The sequence below is a fragment of the Prinia subflava genome, chromosome Z (genome assembly GCF_021018805.1).
Source record: "Prinia subflava isolate CZ2003 ecotype Zambia chromosome Z, Cam_Psub_1.2, whole genome shotgun sequence".
Taxonomy (NCBI): Eukaryota; Metazoa; Chordata; class Aves; order Passeriformes; family Cisticolidae; genus Prinia; species Prinia subflava.
This window is the reverse complement of record NC_086283.1, coordinates 57055775-57075735: the sequence shown is the minus strand read 5'-3', so window position 1 is coordinate 57075735 and position 19961 is coordinate 57055775. Positions and strand designations below refer to the sequence as shown.

General features: G+C 41.4%; 1 protein-coding gene across 5 annotated transcripts in view; it reads right to left on the bottom strand.

Moving 5' to 3' along the window:
- Positions 1–19961, bottom strand: part of NRG1 (neuregulin 1) — a 181823-nt gene that overhangs the window by 134425 nt on the left and 27437 nt on the right. For all 5 annotated transcript variants that reach the window (XM_063421440.1, XM_063421438.1, XM_063421439.1 and 2 more), the window contains exons 2-3: positions 10825–11002; positions 3973–4097 (exon numbers count right to left, since the gene is read on the bottom strand). In XM_063421440.1, the coding sequence (XP_063277510.1) occupies positions 3973–4097; positions 10825–11002 (303 nt within the window). The remainder of the gene's footprint in view (positions 1–3972; positions 4098–10824; positions 11003–19961) is intronic.

Sequence of the window (19961 nt, the reverse complement as noted above, 5' to 3'; positions counted from 1 at the left end):
GCAGAACCAGCATTGCAGACTGCTGGCTTTTGAAATATCTTTGCATGGATCCACCCTTTGCACCCTGAAACATGCTGGCCACAGAAAACATCCTCAGAGAAGCAAAAGAATCAGGCCAACAAATTTTAATGGAAAAGACTGACACGACATGCAGACAGAGCATGCTTGACTCTTTATCAAAAATATGTCACTTAGCTAGTTGTCTAAATACAGGGTTTTGTGAGCAAGTTAAAAGCTTTGGCAGTGTGAAGTATTCTGTCAGTGTTATTTACTAAGCATAGTAAGGTCCTATGCTGACGAGAAAATCCCTGAAAAATTCACAGCAAGAATTTTGCCTGGGTAAAGTAACAAATTAGGTTGCACAAAAAAAAAAAAAAAAAAAAAAAAAAAAAAAAAAAAAAAAAAAGAAGCAGTTTTGATTGCATTAACAAACTTGTGTACTATTTATACAACACCAGGAGAACTTCATGCCTCTATTCTGACCTCAATTACAATCTTTCTTAGGGGAGCATACGTGAGTACGAGTGAATGAAAATAATAAGGCAGCTCATATCCTGTGGGCAAGTTACAGTCATAATAAATTTAAAAGAGAACAGAATAGCTCCTATCACTTGCTATTAAGACTGGTAAAAATTGTGTTTTTCTAGCTATTTTTATAATTGTTACATTTTTAATCCACACACATGGCTCTATAGACAAACATTTGTATTTCTTTCAGTATAACTGGGAAAACTTAAAAGTCTGTGTAGGTTAATATAGTTTGTGTGCAGTGTATGTTCATGTTTATGTGTAGCAAAAACTTGCACAAGAGCCAATTTGACAGTTTTATGTAACAACAATGTTTACAACAGTAAAAAGGACAAGAGTTACTATTGCACTGAATGATACTGTTTTAGACAGAAAAGTTTACCATTTTGGGGAATGAGATCAGGAAAAATTAAGGTCTTTGCTCACTGAAAACAACAAAAATGTTTTACAGCCATTTTATTGAGAAATACTAGTTTTTCTATGTTTGGAGCAGGGAATTGAAATCAGCAACCCTGATGGTAAATGTACGGCTTTTTGTATTCTTGGGGGGAGAACCCCAACACATTTGCCTTGTTCTTCATATGTTTTTTTCCTAATGTCCATTGGCAGTTGATGTTAGAGACAAGGCACCATGATAAACAGACCTTTGGGCTGGCCCTGGTGTTCTCTTTTGTGGCATACAGCAGTAAAGAAAATTTCAACTAAAATAATCCTAGTTTGACAAAATTCTAGGGAATTTAAACCCAGATTTTTTTTTTTTAGATACTGAAAAACACAACTCTTACAGTGGAAATAAAAATAGCCCCATTCCCAGAAAGACCATTATCTTGTCTACTCTCACTCTTAAAGGAGCCAGCACAAAGGGAAAGGAAGATCTAGTTTGCAGATAGCAGGGCACACATTATAAATACGACTGGGGTAGGTCACTAAATTAAGACCATAATTTAAGTTATGGTTCACATGGCAGAGCAGACCAGCATCACCATAAGAAAGTCAGGCCCTCTGGTGCATTTTTCTTTACCTCACTGTAACCTATCTGCTGGAGGTGGAAGAAAGCAATCTCCTCACTTTGAGAGATTCAGTCCTCTCAGATACCCACACTTTAGTTTTCTACAGGGTCTCCTTGGCTACACTGGACCTCAAGGGCTTCCTAAAAAGTCCATTAACAGGTAATAGCAAGTAAGAGTTAAATATGCTTGATTTTTTTTGTTGTTGTTGTTAGGGTTTTTTCTTTAAATTTTAAGCTTTTTCCTTCTTTCAAATATTGCAGGACCTCCCAGCTATACAGGACCCTAGTAATGACTGCCCTTCAGGGCTCATTACCGATTTTGGATCCCAAATCTGTCATTAAGCTAGCAAGGGGGAGAGGTCAGGGAATGTGGGGGAAGGAGGGGTGAGGAGGTCACCCGTGCAGGGAGTCTATCCCTGTTTGCAAGGCAGATGTTGCCCTTTGAGGCCGTAAAGGATCTATTGCTCTTAAGTCACCAGATGTTGCCCATGCTGTTTCTCAAATCCAGGTGGAAAATTCCATAATTAGCAGGAAAATTATGAACAATTTTACTGGTAATTTATAAGGAACAGTAAGCAGAGGGCTCTCATATGTATGTGTGGCAACCAAATATGCATGATTGATTTATTCAACCAATGAATGCTGCCATGCCTGAATCTAGATGATCAAATATCACTGAGATGTTCCAGTTCAGATATCATTGAGTTTCCAGTTCAGATCTTTATGGACAAGAGCCAGCTGGCAGGTTTAGACTGGATTCCAGTTTGCCCAGCTATTTAAACAACTTACACTTCATAACAAAATTAGATAGATTTTAACATATATGTTAAGGATGCACATAACAAGGCTTGCCACAAATACTTTCTACTGAGACCAAGCTCCTGTACCCTTGCAGCAGGAGTGTTTTGCAGACATTCAGCATAGCCCAAAAGGATGCTGAAAAAAATCCATGTCATGTAGCACATAGGAATGAGGTCCTGCATGCACTCCCATGACATCGCTCCTTGTCTGAGAAAGTAATAGAAAACGATCAAGGGTTTTTTTGCACTTATCTGTATCACTGCCTAGGCACAGTGCCTACAGCTGAGTTATGGAAATGGCATCAAAGCTTTCCATGTAAGCAGCTAATGAGCAACCAAAATTTGTATTCATGGAAACCAAGAGAGTCTACAAAACTACACAGAAACACCTACCCATTTTTCCTCTTAGTAACATTCCAGTAAATAACACTTGATCTTTTATATCAGTCTCCTGACATCTGCTTATGATTATAATACCATACAGCTAGAATGAAATTCTAGCACTTGAGATTCTTTAGTTGATGAAATAGAATAGCAAATACACAAAGTGAATACAGTCAAGCAAATCCTATGTGATTACAAAACAGCAGATAGACAAAGACAAATCCCCCTGGAAAAGGTTTACATTTGGTTTTCTGTTTATGTAAATGCCTATCTGCCACTTAAGAGCACAGAAATGTAGAACAGAAAAGCATGCCTGATAAATTCACATTGCTATAACATCTTTAACTCATCTATGATATGCAGAGAACTTCAGCTTTGTTTGCTAATGAGGGCACGTTTGTTTTGTACTTCACAACTGGCTGGACACTGGAGTTTGAATTATGGGAATTGCATTAGTCAAAGCCACGCTTGAAAAAGAAGATTTTAGCTGAACTTCTGCCTCCACTGCCTTTCCAATGGAGAAACGGTACTGCAATACATTTATGTGCAGTGGAAACACAAAATTTCATCAGAAGCAATTGGAGCTCCCTGTAACTAAAACGAGCCCTGGAAAAACAGCAATCTACAATAACTGTAAATCTTTTGAGTAATTCTGAACGCTATCCATTTCATGAGAAGCCTTCCTCCTCTGAAAATAACCTTAAATCACAATACCTGAATCAAAGTATCTGAATCACATGCCTTTAAATAATTTGCCTTCAGATACATTCATGCCCTTGTATTTATTATTTTAGAAATCAAAAGAAAAATCTATCAACATATGTGAAAGTAAAATCGGTGTTAATCAGAGCAATACAAATATTACTTAAAGTGAAAAGTTCTGGTTTAGCAGTTCGGACTATGACACATTTTAGGTTAAATGCGACTTCCCCTACTGTGTATAACAGGAATTAGAATAATATTCCCTTCATCTTTTTTTGATCTTGACTATTTAGATTGTGTCTTAGACTTGATGTTACACAGAAAATGTTGATGTGTCGTGAGATCTGGAGGAGACATCCCGTTTGTCTGTAAGGCAAAACTGAGCATCTCAACTATGTAACAAGTCAGGCCTGACTACTTGTCTTAGCACACCTAATAGATTTCAGTGCTTCCACTTCACTTGCCAAGCTCCTAGGCCCTTTATCCTGCTGGCAGCTTTATTATGTGGTCTTTCTGAATGTGACAGTAAAATAATGAGTCAAGCCTTACCATTGGTGTCTGTGATGGTAACACTGGCTTTAGTACTGTCATTTCCCAGCTTGCTGCTCACTCTGCATACATATTCCCCAGCGTCGGCCAACGTGGCTCTGTAAATGTGAAGCTCAGAGTATTTCCTGTGAAATCAGAAAAACATATAAACATCCTGTACTGGAATAACACTCATTGCATCAATTAAAGCATTTTTTCCCCACCCATTTAAACAGAGAGCCTTGTCTTCCATTCTTATGGACAGATCAACACTAACCCGACTTTAAGGAAGAGAAGAGAATAAAGAAAACCTCTTACAGGCTGCTGGAAAACAGGCATATTCATGAACACAAATGAAGATACTTGCTTATGCTTTTCTGTATGAGAGAAGTCTTTGCTTTCAAAGGAAATCTGGAAAACAACCATCCAACAACCACCCTCTCTCAGCCAAATTGCTGGCTGTCCAGATGCCACCAAGATGGGTGTAATATTAAAATAGATTCCCTTCCCTATGGGTTCATATTACCACTAGTAGAGTTCTGGCAAAGTACTGTAGTTCCTAACATCTGACTAAATAATCACAAGATTAGAACACACCACACTATTTAACAGCCTCTGAAGCCTCAATAGTAAATCATTCTCCAGTGTTAACAAAAAAAAAAAATCCATGGGCAGGAGCACAATTTGCATGAAGCTACATTTTGTTCTTGGCTCAGAGATGTAATTTAATCAGTCTCCAAGGTTTTAAGATTAGATTTTCAAATGCAGAACTCCTGCCTACCCATTAATTTCGTAGGAACATGTTCTGGTGTCATTCATGGGGTCCCCAACTCACAGGATGGCAATAATCCCATTATCTATACTGCAGAGAATGACTAGCTTGGGGGAAATGCACACATTACTGCTGTTCCCTGTTACTGTTTAAAAGAAGTGGTCTGGGGAAGTTTCTGTCTGTTACAAAACCTGATCTACAGAACAGTCATTCAGAGTGCATGAGCACTGGCTTCCCTAAGCTGGCCCACCCTGACTTGAAGGGCTGATCCCCAGGAGGCAGCAGTTTCTCACTCCAGAAGCTCATAGTCACCACCATGACTGCTGAGCTAAAAGTGTCTGGGGAGTTGCTTTGCTTCAGCACTGTCAGGTCTCCTAACTCTGTGCAGAAATCACAACTGGTTAACCCTTCTGCAAATCACTGAGAAGGGCTTGGTTCAGACCACAAGCAGGTCTGTTGCAGCAGTGTGTGCTTCTGAAGCAACCAAAGTGGTCAATGTCATTTTTCAATTACACATCCTTGTGAGCCACCCCTACCTCCATCACCCCTACTATCCCATCTGTTATCTGCTATCCAAACATCTGCCTATTGGCAGCTCAGCCTTCCCTGCCTCTACATGAAGCTTCTAATGCTGAGGAGTCAGCCCTCATGGAATGAAAGCAGTGTGCTAGCTGGACCCCTCTCTGCCAGAAACCTGCATCACAAGAGTTTTCCCCCATGTCCTGAAAGGGGACTGCTTTCTCAAGGCCACTGGGCCTGCAAGGGGAGGAGCAGCCAAGCTAGGATTAGCAATTTACTCAGGTTTTCTCAAATGGTAAAGAAATGAATAGCTGAGTATTTGGGCTCCCTTCTCAGGAAATGTTAGGAGCCCATTTCCCAGTGCTGAACTAATTAACAGGGCTGCACTTCAGATGGCATACAAGAACAGACTCTAGCTCGTGGTGACCATGAATATATGAGAAAAAAGTGATAAAGCCACTGACAGAAACATCCAAAAGTTGAGTGCTACTGTATCTTTGTGTGAAAATTTTGCACCTGACTAACAGCTCTGCTTAAACACCAGTAAAAGTGGCCTGCCTTTAAATTTGCCTGCCAGCCATCTGCCTTCACAAGAGCCTGCTGAGGGCCTGACCAGAACATCATGTGGTGTTTTACACCACCTAACAGCTTGTGTGGACATGTGATATTTCCATATTGCAACAGGTTATCTCCAGCCATACTTGCAGACACTTGTCTAGATGGAGAGCAAGTTGTAGTCTTAAGAAGCTTCAAAAGGAAATGTAAACAGGTTTAGGCTTTTTAAGAATTCAAACCAAGAGTAGTAACCCAGTGAAAAGGAAGGAAGCACAGCTGCAGCTACATCACTTTAGTGCAGACACCCACTGTACACTTGTTGCAGTCCTCTCCACACATTAAGTAATATTGATGCAAACTACTTTTGTGGCCTGCTTGGCTTTGTGAAGAAACTCTTTGCCCTGCACATTTATTTTTATTGTTTTTGTTTTACTTGATATGTATGGGAAAAGACAAGGAATTGTGACTTCCTTTTATGATTTTATTTTTATATTAAAATAGGTGAAGCATCAATATTTCTTACAAATCCATTTTTAACAAGCCGTATTTACTCTTGGTTTCAGAAAAAGCCCTGTAAGAAGATTAGTCTCTGAGAGCAGGAGAAATAATATGAATATTTATAGCCTTAAAAATATCATTGAGAGGTATTGGAACAGAATTCAAAACATGAGAGCAGAAGATGACTCATTAATGGCTGTAAATGAAGCAGTTTCCTAGCAATGCAGTACTCCAACAGTACTGACTTAAAGCTCTTAAAGCTGCTGATAAGGGATTTTGTTGTCAAAGGCTTGTCCTTTTCTCAAATGATACCACGCTACTCAAAAAAAAAAAAAAAAAAAAAAAAAAAAAAAAAAAAAAAAAAAAAAAAAAAGAGAGAGAGAGAGAAAAAGAGAAAAAAAGCCAAAGCCACTCCCTATAAGATTTGCTTCTGCTGAATTTTTAGCTCATTACCACTATGATACTGCTGAGGTTGTATTCATACATGAAGGGGAAAGAAACACACCTGCAGAATGCTGTCCCAGCCCACCTTATCTAGTTGCTCGAATTCATTTTGCTTCCAGTCTCCATCTGTCATCCAGAATTGCTTGTCTGCAGGCAAATATCCAGGCTAAGCTTGGATGAAGCTCAAGGTGCAGGGCACTTACACACAAATTTCCTTGTGCACTACTGCACCCAGAGCCATCATCTAGAAGTGTCAAACACGTTGTCTCTGCCACAAAAAAAACCCCAGCCCTGATAAGAGAGCCTCTCTATGTGTAATGAAGAGCATCTGACTTGTACAGCACACTGCCCAAACGAATAATGTACAAAAATCAACCAGTCATGGCCTCATCAACCATCAGCAATCATCAGCAGAAACTCACTGACTGCATGCTCTTACTCTGACAAATTTGAGGTAAAAGTGAGTGTTTTAAATGCATTTCATTAAAATTTAAAGTCATTCATTTTCTCTTGACTCTCCAGAGTAATGAGAAGGAATAGAGTAATTCAGTGTGATTCACCTGCCGTACTATTATAGAAGTATAAAATCAGAGTAGTTTGGGTTGGAAGGGTCCTGAAAGCTCATATAGTTCCAACTCATGTTCCATGGACAAGGACACCTTTCACTGGATGAGGTTACTCAGAAAGCTCCATCCTGCCTGGCCTCGAACACTTCCAAGGATTGAGACTCCATAGCCTTTCTGTGCAACGGGTCAGTGCCTTTCCACACTCACAGTAAAAAAATATCTTCCTAATACCTAATCTAAAACTACTCTCTTCAGTTCAAGGAAACTCCCCCTTGACATGTCACTTCACATCCCCATAAAAAGTCCTTCTCCAGCCTTCTTGTAGGCCCCTTTAGACACTGAAAGGTACTGTAAGGTCTTCCCAAAGCCTCCTCTTCTCCAGAGTGAACAGCCCCCACGCTCTCAGCCTGTCTTCATAGGAGAGGTGCTCCAGCCCTGTGAACAACTGATCATCTCTGGACTCACTCCAACAGGTCCATGTCTTTCCTGCACTGGGGGCCCCAGAGCTGGACACGGTAGTCCAGGTGGGGCCATCACATCTTGGGGCTCTGCACTCTCTGAGTCAACCACCCTGAAACTATCCTAGGCTTAGAGGAGTGAAACCATTTGACATGCAAAGCAGTCTTTGGAAGGCTAAGCTTTGAGGAAGCCTGCATTGCCACAGGGTCTTCCAAACTCTTAAAAAAGGTCAGCATGTGCTTCACTTTGGTAAATCCTTTTATCCAGTACTATTCACACTGGCCAATGTGCCCAAAACCACCAAGCTGATGTATTATCTTTTCCTTGGCTACTTCAGGTGTAAAGCTAAGGTCTTCATTTTCAGTTTCTGATAGACATGTCATCATACTGCCAGATATTTTGCAGTTTGTTAAAACACCTAAAGCTGTTTAGCTTTAGCTGTGACTATATAGCCAAACAAAAGAAACCTTTATTTTTATTCCAACAATAAGCATGTTTTATTTTGCCAGCACACAAAAAGAAGGGTGATTTCTTGCAAAATAGTACATTGATAGAAATCAGTGGCCATTGGGTACTACACATACACTTCGTGAGCTTTTTGTAAATACATTAGAAAGTGTTATTTTCAAGTGTTTGGATTGAGGATGTCAGTATAGCTGTGGCATTCTGCATGCTAACGGTTCTTCAGAAACATAGCCTACTTTTTATGTAGCCATTTGAAATTTAAGGTGAACATTAATCCCAGACACCTTATCAATTATTCTAACCTTCGTAGTTGATGTTTCTAACACTCGGTAATGGTAAAAAATTCACACTAAAATGCTTATGCAACAATACAGAAGCATATGAACATGACAAACACTCATCAGTGTGCTATCATGAAAGAAACCTAGAACATAAGGGTGGAAAAAACCTCTTTGATCTCTGATACTCCTCTAATTTGCAATGGGATTTTTTTTAACACGGCTTTGCTTACTGAAATGTGCACATCTTATTATGTGTTCATTTACGCTGCATTTTCCTCTCTTCTCTTTAATGTTTACAACATGTGTCTGTTCAATTTTATCAAAATAAAATCTATTTTCTCCTAAGCTGTTAATTTCTACTCAGTCCCAGATGCACACATGAACAGCAAAAAAAGAAATGGCAAGGCAATGACGTGTCCCCAAACTAAAATGTCAAAGTAGGAAAGCAAAGAATATCCTTCAGATGTCAGCAGACATCCCTTGTCTTTTCCTTTTTTGTAGTCTATATCTAGTGCATCTCTGTTCCACACTGACATTTCTAAAGCACAAGAGAGGAATTCCAACAGTGTGTGGTATCACTGTGACTGGGGAAGCACAAAGGTGTGAAATACAGGTCAAAGCCTGCACCCTGACCACTTATGCTGAGTGAGGATGACTCTGTATTTCTGTCTACCAGAAAAAAAGCACCATTTCAGTATTTTTCATTATCAGTATCTTTTGGGGAATTTTAAACACTTTTTGGCACATCAAGCTGAAAAAGAGTCTCACACATTCCACATGCATCTATATTAAATCAATAGCTATCAGTTTCCCTTCTGACAGCCCCTCAAAGCTTTTTGGGGCCAAAAAACCTCACAAAGAAGTGAGCTGGCAAAAGGCAATTATTTGATTCAATGCTGAACTGGTGATGTTCAGCCCTAGAAGGTGAAATCCTAGCCCCAGTGAATTTGGTCAATCAGCATCAGCCAAAATACAAGTGGAGAAAATACCAATTGCCGCTCACAGGCAGCACTGGAAAAGTGTTGCTGGAAAAGCTGAGGGCTAGGCTCTGATCTGAACATTTTCTTTACAGAATAGATTGAAAATACAACTCTGACAGAGACATATGGCTCTGCAAATGAGTCCAGACAATTTGCCAGGCTATCTGCCACCTGGAACAGCTCCATTTCGCAAATGCTGGAAGGAGACATCACAGGTTCCTTCTTGACATCTGTGCGACTGTGGCACGGGGGCTGTGGTGATGCTGCTCTGTCCCTCTCCATGTTTCACCTTGTGCCCCAGGATGGGGAACAAGAAGCTGACAAGGAGGGCAGGATTTCTGAATTTTTACCTGAATAGCACTAAAAAGTCAAATGTTTATTTGTTTATGGCTTGTTTTGTCTAGTGAGGTGAGCCCTAACACCAAGTATGGGGCACTGAACACCTTGGAATGAAAAGCCTTTTGCAGAGTGCATTCCAAATCTTCTGTGTCTTGAAGGAAGGGAAGGCATGGCATCATGCACCAGAGAGCTGCCCCACCCACTGAGAGCAGAAGTGAGAGTTGAAAGACCCTGTTCAAACAGATTTTCTTAGCTGGTGACAATTAAAACTTTTTAAACTAAACAACAAGGGAGAGACAACACAGCAAAAGCCTTGTCCTGTCTCAATGCAGTAAAATCATTGTATAGTTTTCCCCTGCAGAAACAAGGCAGCAGTCTATCTTCTGGCACTGGTCATCAGTCAATGTAGGGGGCTCTTACCACCAGACAGGAGGATAGCATTTGCACGTTTTGCTGTTCATCTGACATCTGCTAAACCAGTGCCTTGTTCTGCAAATGCAGGAATGACTTTGGTAAAGGACTACTGCACACTTGCATAAGACATTCAGAGCTAATGAGGACAGCATTCAGCTGTTGTTAAGGACTAAACTGCTGGAAAAGAAAATCCCTAAAATATTTCAAAATCTGCAATCCTTTGATGTATATAAGTGTTCTTTGATTTTAGACAATAAACAAAAGGTACCTTTATTCTTGTAATCAGTTTAGAAATTGCCTGTCTCCAAGCTTTATTGGTTAAAATCATAGCCTTTGGCAATCAGAAAACAAGTAGAAATTAAAAGGGAAAATTAATTATGAAATTTTTATACCACACTCACACTTCATCCACACTTTCAGGAACAGTAATATTGGTTTCTGTTTTCTTAGGTTTTCCTCCTCTGTAACTCACAGCTTTCAGCTTTGTGTTACTGCATTTAACAACCTCAATGCTCACATTCTGGTGACCATCACTTCCCAGTCCTCCCAGCCCCACTTGAAATATATTACTTCGTACTTACTTTTGTTTTTTTGGGATCTTGATATTTTCCGGTCTGTTTTTTTTGGTTATTTCCTTCCCATTCTTTAACCATTTGAATCTGAGCGCAGGATACTCTGAAGTGGTTTCACACCTGAGCACTAGCTTCTGACCCACAGCAGCCTCTTGGTTTTTCATTTCCTTCAATTTGAGGGGCACCACTAAAGAAATAAAAGAACATGCTGGTGATTAGGCCATCCTCAAAAGGGAAAATAGAGTTTATTCAAGTTGAGCTAGGCAAGCCACGGAGAGCAAAACCCGAACCAGTCTAGCAATGCTTCTGCAAAACCCCTTGAAAAACAAAGATCTGTATTCTCCTTAAAGCATAAGGGCATATTCATTTAATGACAGCCTACTTTGATGCTCTGGAGTTCTCCTACAACTCTCTTACAACATGGAAGCCACAGCAAGAAACACAGTGCTGATTTTGAATACAGCGTGGAACACTAACATCATTATTTGATTGTGTGCACCTAGGCACAAGACAGCACACCACGGCAGGCACCTCTGAGTGGTAGCACAGAAAGGCAAAGGGAAGGTATCTTCCTGCTTTGCTAATTTCAATTGCTATGAGTCATGGGCTACACAAAGGTGCAACTGATCTGACAGGGAGTTAAAAGCATAAATATAAGCTCTACAGCCTTCCTCATCTCAGGGAAAGGCTTTTGCTCCAGCCAAACATTATAACCCACATTATACACCTACCTCAAACCTCAGCTTGGCCATATCCTTTCCCTGAGGCAAAAGACAACAGTCTTGGAAGCCCATCAACAGAATCAATATCAATTAAGGATATTTTGGACCCAGAAGGGGACACTGCATTGAAAAGGCTCAGCCAACACACACTGTAGGGTTCCAGCTGATGCATCTCAATTTCTACAGTGTTGTAGCAATAACATTTCTGGTATGTGTAAACCTCCAACCATTTCAGGCTTTCTAAGTTATAGACCTCCAATATTCCACACAAGTACTGGTCTTTGAGCACAGGCTTCACAAGAAGATGCAATCCCCCTGTGAGATGCTACCTTTCATTTGACTCCATGCTTTAGCTGTAAACCAGCCACTACTGTGCTCCGGTGTATAGGTAAAACACCTATACTTGAATTTGCTTCCCCTGAGGGTTAAGACAACATCTTTACCACACAACTGGGGACGGCTAATATGGGGTACTGCAACTGGTCTGCTGATGGGTCTATCCTCACTCAGCTGTGCCCCTCCTGAGCCTCCGGTGAGTCACTATGGCTGTGAATTGCCTCCAGCTGCAGGCATTTTGTTTCTTAAACAGCTGTAACATTGTCCAAGGACACAAAAGGCCCCCATGGTCAAATGATTCTCCATAACATGCAGGAGCATTTGAAGAGACACCTAAAGGTCTCCAACAGAGTCCTGTGAAAATGTCCTAACAAACCAGTCACTCTTCATTATGTTTTGGTATATGCTCCTTGTGTGTTCATAGAGACTTGCTGACAACAAGCTGCCCTTAATTATTATTCCAATAAGTTGAAAAACAAGCAGCACCATCATAACCATAATTATAGGAAGCCTAAATAAAGAACTGATATGCACAATGTCCAATAAGTGGGTGACTGTTGAAGGCAGCAGCATGGCCTGCCCCACATGTAAGGCAGCCTTTCTCACCAGTAAAGCCCAGGAAAACCTTTAATTTTCTGGAATCTGGGCCCAGAGCAGCATAAACAGTGGTGTCTGGGAAAATGTGGTCTGCAGTGAGTGACCAAATGAGGGGATGCCTGCTGTGACACCATCAGAAGACAGAAAATGGACAAAACCTTCCATAATGAAAAAACTTCTAGATTAACAGGAAGGTGACAACTTTTCCCATGCATCTCTGTTGGTGTGGACAACAAGCTTCTGGCAGGAAGTGTTCTAGACATCAGCAAAGTGTCCGAGAAGGAGAATTCTCTGGGAATAGCATTCATGGATGTTGTACACACAGCGTAGGCATATCTGTCAGGGCGGCACTAAGATGGATCAGGTAAAGCCCCAGCATTTCATTATGAGAAAATCTTCTCATATGTTGATTTCCATTTTCTCCCACTGCCCAGGATAATTTTGGCAATTTCAGTGTGTTCTCAAAATGCTATGAAAACAGATTCTGATATCAGAAAAACAAGTGCCCACGCACCATCCTGAAACCAATATGTTTAAATACATACACTTTTGTGTGTGTTTGTATATACATATATATATGCATTTATATACATCTATAAATACACATATATGCATACACATTTATATAAAACACTTGTAAATATTGTCTGAATATAAGATTTTAGTTTTTTTTAAATAATAATATTTAAAATTTCCAACAAAATTAATTAGCATTAAGTAAGAGCCTTACTACTGAGGCTTGTGATAATAGTGTCATTCTGTCATTAAAGTTACAGTCTTTTGTCACTATGTAAGAAAACGAGATTCAGAGGTTTGAAATACAAAGGCATTATTCCTTATTTTACCATATTTCACTTGTTATAGTCCTAGTCTGTATCTTGCATAAATTAAAAGCATAACCACTGTTGCAAGGATGAAAACTTTTTGTACTAGAGACTTCAATTTGTTATTGACTGTTCTTTCAACATAGCAATGTGAAACTGGGAATAAAAGAGAGATGCCATTTTGTTCCTGATTTTTATTTTAATTTTAATACAGCATTATCTGCGCAAAATGACTTGCAGATTTTTTCCTCCATCAGAGCTGTCAGTGAAAAAAAGAAAAGTGTTAAATTAATATGCTCAACTCTTGCCATAATTCAGGAGTTACCGGGAAACGTAAAAGAGGATTTAATCAATGGCAGTGACCCTCACTAATTCACAGTAACTCGCTGTCCAAGCATGCAGGCTCTCCAGGGAAAACAGTAAAAGCTGTTCACAGACATGACAGAAAAGAGATTGTTTCTTGGGAGGGTTTTTTTTTCTTTTTATTTACACTATGTTTGTTTCATTTCAGCTGCAGTTTTGCAAAAGTTAATCAGACCTGCCAGGCATACGAGAAAGCTTGTGCTGGTAAAACTACAGCATCAAACACTTGGATCAAGCTACAGCTTCCACTATTGCAGAGAGGTAGCTGACTTCCATCAGAGTCTGTGCCAATTCTACGGTGCTGGTAAGACAGGATCCTGTCCACAGGGTAAAAATGCTTTTAGAAGAGGCAAAAATGCTTATAACTAGACATGATAACTAGACATGGCTCCTGATACCGCCCTCCCCTTGCCTATTCACGCCTTCCCCCTTTGTCCCCTCAGCATCTCCTGCGAGCTTGGCTCCTTTCCACTTCTCCTTGCTGTGCCTGTCACGCAGGACCGCTCCTCCCGCCGGCAAGGCTTCTGCCCGCTGTGTGAGATTGCCCATGGCAGGCAGGAATGAGGCAGGAAGGGCCACCAGAACACTTTCTGCATTTCCTACACGTAGGTGGAGATTGAAGCCCCATCGAGGACACAAGGACTCAGTCAAATTGGAAATGGAAAGGAGCCTCATAGCATTTCCTACAGATCACGGTTTGGGCAGTGCCTTTGCGAGCAGCCCTGGTATGGCAGCAGCAGAGCCCTTAAACATGCCATCCATCACAGAATGACAAGGGCCAGGGAGCAAAGAAAACAGACAGATCCTGAAGAGAAACAGCACAAACTAAGTGTGGAAGTACCCTGAAAGAGGAGCTGCTTGAATGAAAGATGTGGTTGGGCATCTACTTTATCTGTACTCCTTGTGCCAATATGTGGTAGGGCCTCACATAAAGAGTCAATTAGACACACAGAAAGGCACCCAGACTTCTCACACTGCCCAGTCAGGATGTCTCTCTGTAACCCACGGACCTCCCCTGCTTTGACAGACTTTCTAAGAAAGCAACGAGGGTGATAACAGCGAGAGAACACAAAGCAGCGGAGCAATTGTGTCAGCAAAAGCCCCACACAGTTGGAAGCATTTAATAGACAAAAGCAAGCAAGGTGTTAGATCTTTCCTTATTAAGATGGCTTGAATAGCTGTCATTTTGTTAGCAATTTTTTTCAGAAACTGTCCTGCTGGCCTGCATGACATTATTATCATTGCAGATAAGGAACACAGGTTTCCATATTCTCTCTGCAAAGACTCACTGATAATGTATGAGTGCAGATAACTTCTTCTCCCAGGACTTGTGAGTTTGGCAAAGAACATCAATCTCCTCACTTTCAGTGCTTGATTGTATAGTTAATCTGCATGGAAGCTCAACACATTGAACAAATTAAACAGGAAACCTGCTAAATATTATCACACAACCACACTCAGCTGAAATTCCATGAGTAGTTGTTTTTATTTCCCTGTCTTTTCTTTCCCTAGGAAGGTGCAAAGCCTTTTGAGAGCCTGAGCACAGGAATGTATTAGGCATGCTTGCCAGTAGGCACACGTGCAGAGTTTGCTGCACAAAATTGTGACCAACAGCTTGGTGAGGGGTAATAGAAGCCACAGGAATAACACCCATTGCTTTGGCCTCAGGATTACTGCCTTTTTTTTCCCCCTTTCTTTTGTTTTTCTGCATAATGCTCAAGGCATGGAAGTAATGCAGGACAAATTATATTATTTCCAAAAGCCTTCTCCCATTGCATATGAGATTGTAATCAAGGTCAGGCTTACTATCAGCAGACCAGGTTTTCTAAACATATAAGCTGCACTTTAAAATGTATACTGCTCCTGTTTAGACAAAAATCCTCCCCACAAAGCTCCCAAAACCCTAACCAAACAAACCACCAAGCCAAACAACAACAAAATCCACAAACAAACAAACAAATAAAAAATTAATACCTACAAAAATTTGCATTGCTTCTCTTGGTTTTAATCCTGCTATAATTCTCTTAGGCAACACTTGAATTCTGAACACTTTTCAAAATCTGACTATTTCCTGCAAGCATGCTGACTCTCTCTGCAGATTACCTACATGATAAAACACTGTGGGTAAAGATAGGAGACAATCTCAAACACTCAGCTCTCCAAAATGCCAGAGTAACTGAATACAAGCTGAAGGACTGAAAAACCAAACAAATCATTTAGATACTTAATGGGAATTTCTGAATTCTTTTGAAAATACTGCCAGATACTTTTCAGCTCTGCGTCTTGATATTTGAATACTTGTGTCTGTGCAGAATAGCAAAAGGAAAAATGCAAACCTGACATTTCCCTTGAACTATACATAAAACCAAGATTTACAGAATATCATTAATTCTAGTGATGCTAAAATTAAATTTTTAGAGAGATTTTAGCTATTGCAAGGGCTGAAAAGAAACTAGCAAAGGAATGGGTAGCAACTTGGTCAGTAGCCAAGAAATAGAGCAATAGAGATATAGCACTACAGCCAGGCTCTTTAAACTCTGGAACAACATGGAAGCAGCAAATGCCTCTATAAATCAGAGTAACTACTCCCAAAACCCAGCCAGAAACCCGGCTGCTAATCTGATAGCCAGGTTTAAGTGTGATGGTACTAAAGTCTCACTTGGTCTATTCAAAGTAATGCTGCACCAACAAGCCTATAGATCTCTACTAATATTTGGCATGAGATGTTTTCAAGTGCGTGCTGTGTCACGCCAGTGTTCATGGATATTTATCCCTAGTCATGAAACTTCTTTGTGAGCTTGCATTCCTCTCCTCTCCTCTCCTCTCCTCTCCTCTCCTCTCCTCTCCTCTCCTCTCCTCTCCTCTCCTCTCCTCTCCTCTCCTCTCCTCTCCTCTCCTCTCCTCTCCTCTCCTCTCCTCTCCTCTCCTCTCCTCTCCTCTCCTCTCCTCTCCTCTCCTCTCCTCTCCTCTCCTCTCCTCTCCTCTCCTCTCCTCTCCTCTCCTCGAATCTCCTCGAATCTCCTCGAATCTCCTCGAATCTCCTCGAATCTCCTCGAATCTCCTCTCCTCGAATCTCCTCTCCTCGAATCTCCTCTCCTCGAATCTCCTCTCCCCTCCTCTCCCCTCCTCTCCTCTCCTCTCCTCTCCTCTCCTCTCCTCTCCTCTCCTCTCCTCTCCTCTCCTCTCCTCTCCTCTCCTCTCCTCTCCTCTCCTCTCCTCGAATCTCCTCTCCTCGAATCTCCTCTCCTCGAATCTCCTCTCCTCGAATCTCCTCTCCTCGAATCTCCTCTCCTCGAATCTCCTCTCCTCGAATCTCCTCTCCTCGAATCTCCTCTCCTCTCCTCTCCTCTCCTCTCCTCTCCTCTCCTCTCCTCTCCTCTCCTCTCCTCTCCTCTCCTCTCCTCTCCTCTCCTCTCCTCTCCTCTCCTCTCCTCTCCTCTCCTCTCCTCTCCTCTCCTCTCCTCTCCTCTCCTCTCCTCTCCTCTCCTCTCCTCTCCTCTCCTCTCCTCGAATCTCCTCTCCTCTCCTCGAATCTCCTCGAATCTCCTCTCCTCTCCTCGAATCTCCTCGAATCTCCTCTCCTCGAATCTCCTCTCCTCGAATCTCCTCTCCTCTCCTCGAATCTCCTCTCCTCTCCTCGAATCTCCTCGAATCTCCTCTCCTCGAATCTCCTCTCCTCGAATCTCCTCTCCTCTCCTCTCCTCTCCTCTCCTCGAATCTCCTCTCCTCTCCTCTCCTCTCCTCGAATCTCCTCTCCTCGAATCTCCTCTCCTCGAATCTCCTCTCCTCTCCTCAAATCTCCTCGAATCTCCTCTCCTCTCCTCTCCTCTCCTCGAATCTCCTCTCCTCTCCTCTCCTCTCCTCTCCTCTCCTCTCCTCTCCTCTCCTCTCCTCTCCTCTCCTCTCCTCTCCTCTCCTCTCCTCTCCTCTCCTCTCCTCTCCTCTCCTCTCCTCTCCTCTCCTCTCCTCTCCTCTCCTCTCCTCTCCTCTCCTCTCCTCTCCTCTCCTCTCCTCTCCTCTCCTCTCCTCGAATCTCCTCTCCTTGAATCTCCTCTCCGCTTTCTCTGTCACAAGCTCAATAAACCCCACCAATGAGTACCATGGGTCAATTCACAATATCACATTGGGAAGGCAGGATTTTCAACAGGACACTGAAAACAGGCATATGGAAGCAGTAGTATGCACATGGAGTAAGTCTCGCTCTCGCCCCCCACTCCCACTTGACAAGTAAAATCATCTCCAGTAGGGTGAAAAAGGACAGTAGTGACAAAACAGCATGTCTAGAAGTACTGTGTCCAGGAGGAAAGCCTGAGAGCACCCATTTATTCAGTGTAACATGATAATAACAGGCTGTCTATTCTCCTGCAGACACTCAAGATATCAGTTTCTGAATTTAGGTCTCCTCAGAGACAGGAACAGCGTCCAAAGCAAAATGTAGGTTTTGCAAGAGAAGCTGGATGTGAGCAAGTGTCTAACCTAAGGATTATGATTTAAAGGTCAACATCTAATTTATTTACTGATGATTGTGTCTGTGGGAACACACTGCCTGATTACATTAAATATACTCTCCTCTGATTCCTAGTGCTTCAGCTGACTCCAACAGGCTGTATCCCTGTAAGCTTTGATGATCCTGCTAGACACTGTCAATACAAAAACCTGATCATAAAGACTGAAAATGGGGGACAGTGTAAAACAAATATAATTGATATCCAAAATGTGATCCAGGGAAAACAGCTTGCAAAGTTGATGGAAGAGTCTGCAGGTCCATATTTTACATACCAAGGTGCATAAAAGGGGACGCCTGAATTTTTACTTGAACACTAAAATTAAAGTAACCCAAAGCACAGATGTACTGCAGGATAAATCCCATGGACTTTAACAGAACTTGCAAGTACTCAGTAACTTTGAATTTTTTTTTTTAACACGAAGCTACTTTTGATTTAGGAGCTGAATTTCAGGATTGCAGATTGTAAAAAGCTTGATTCTGTGTGCCTTGAAGTCAGATGAAAGAAGGAAGTGCAATTTGCCACATCATACTTATATCTATTTCTCTTATTTGCTCTCTAATGTAAGAATGTTAAGCACTAATTTCTACTTTTTCTTAAAAAAAAGCCATTCAGTAAGCCACGAAACAGAGGGCAGTGCAGCCGACAGAACCAAGTAAAAGCAAAGGCTGTAACTACACTGTTAACTTGTCTGGGTCTCAGCCCTCACTGTATAGCCAGAGCTGTAAGAGTCAGCAGATCACTGAACGGAGAAGCATGGAAAACGTAAACTTTGGGTCTCAGCTGTGGTACTTGTGTAGTTACATTGGTGCGCCCTAAGATCATGTTGGGAAGAAAAAAACCCAAATCAATGATATAAATTCAGAGGATATTTCTCTGCATTAATAATGAAAATACTGTTCTTTGGCATCTTCCTTTTATTTTTTCTCTTTTTGGTGGAATTTACTTTTTAAAATAGCTTCCTTAGAGCTTTAGCCTTTCAATCCAGGATCTCAAAAGTGCTGCAGCCATCTCCTCCTCTACCTCTACATTAAATACTCTCTGGCCCAATCTTCTTTTGTGTCAAAAAAACCACAGAGATTTCTGTGTGTCAAATCCTGTAAGCTTTTGAAATCCTATGAACTATATTATATTTTGTAACTCTTGCTTTTATCTCTGGCCTCCATTGCTTCTCCACCCTTTCAGCATTTCTCCACCATGCTCTTTCTCTTCACACTGTTCCAGTAAAGCTGGGATTCTCATATGCAAAGGACATGAGTCATTGCTTTCTTCTGACTCTAGTCACAGAGGCCCATTTTTGCTTCGGGCTTACACTGTTTTCTTGGCTTTGTAGCATTTTCTGATTCTGCAACAGTTCCACTTCACAGATGAAGTGTACCATGCCTCATCCAATAAATTGCCCCATGCAGATCTATCCATGGCAGGATTTCACATGTCTAAAAATCCTCCTCCTCCTCCCAAGGCTGTGGAAGTCTTATGAGAAGGAATAGCAGTACACATCCAGCAACATTGCCAGCACACTTTTACATCCCTGGTCAGAGATATTTCTCATTGTGTATAGCACATTGTCCCTACTTCACCAGTGGGAGCTGAGTCATATATGTATAGGAGAAATACCCTTTGTCAAGCAGAATTTACACAATGTCATACAATGTTATTGTCACAGTATTCAAGCAAGCTTTCCCAGTATTAAAATAATTTTCCATGTTGAACAAGAAAACCAGAAGAACCTCCTGTCCACAAGGATGTCTCACGAAAAACTGATAAAACAGAGGGAGTAGGGAGTGCCATGACAGGTG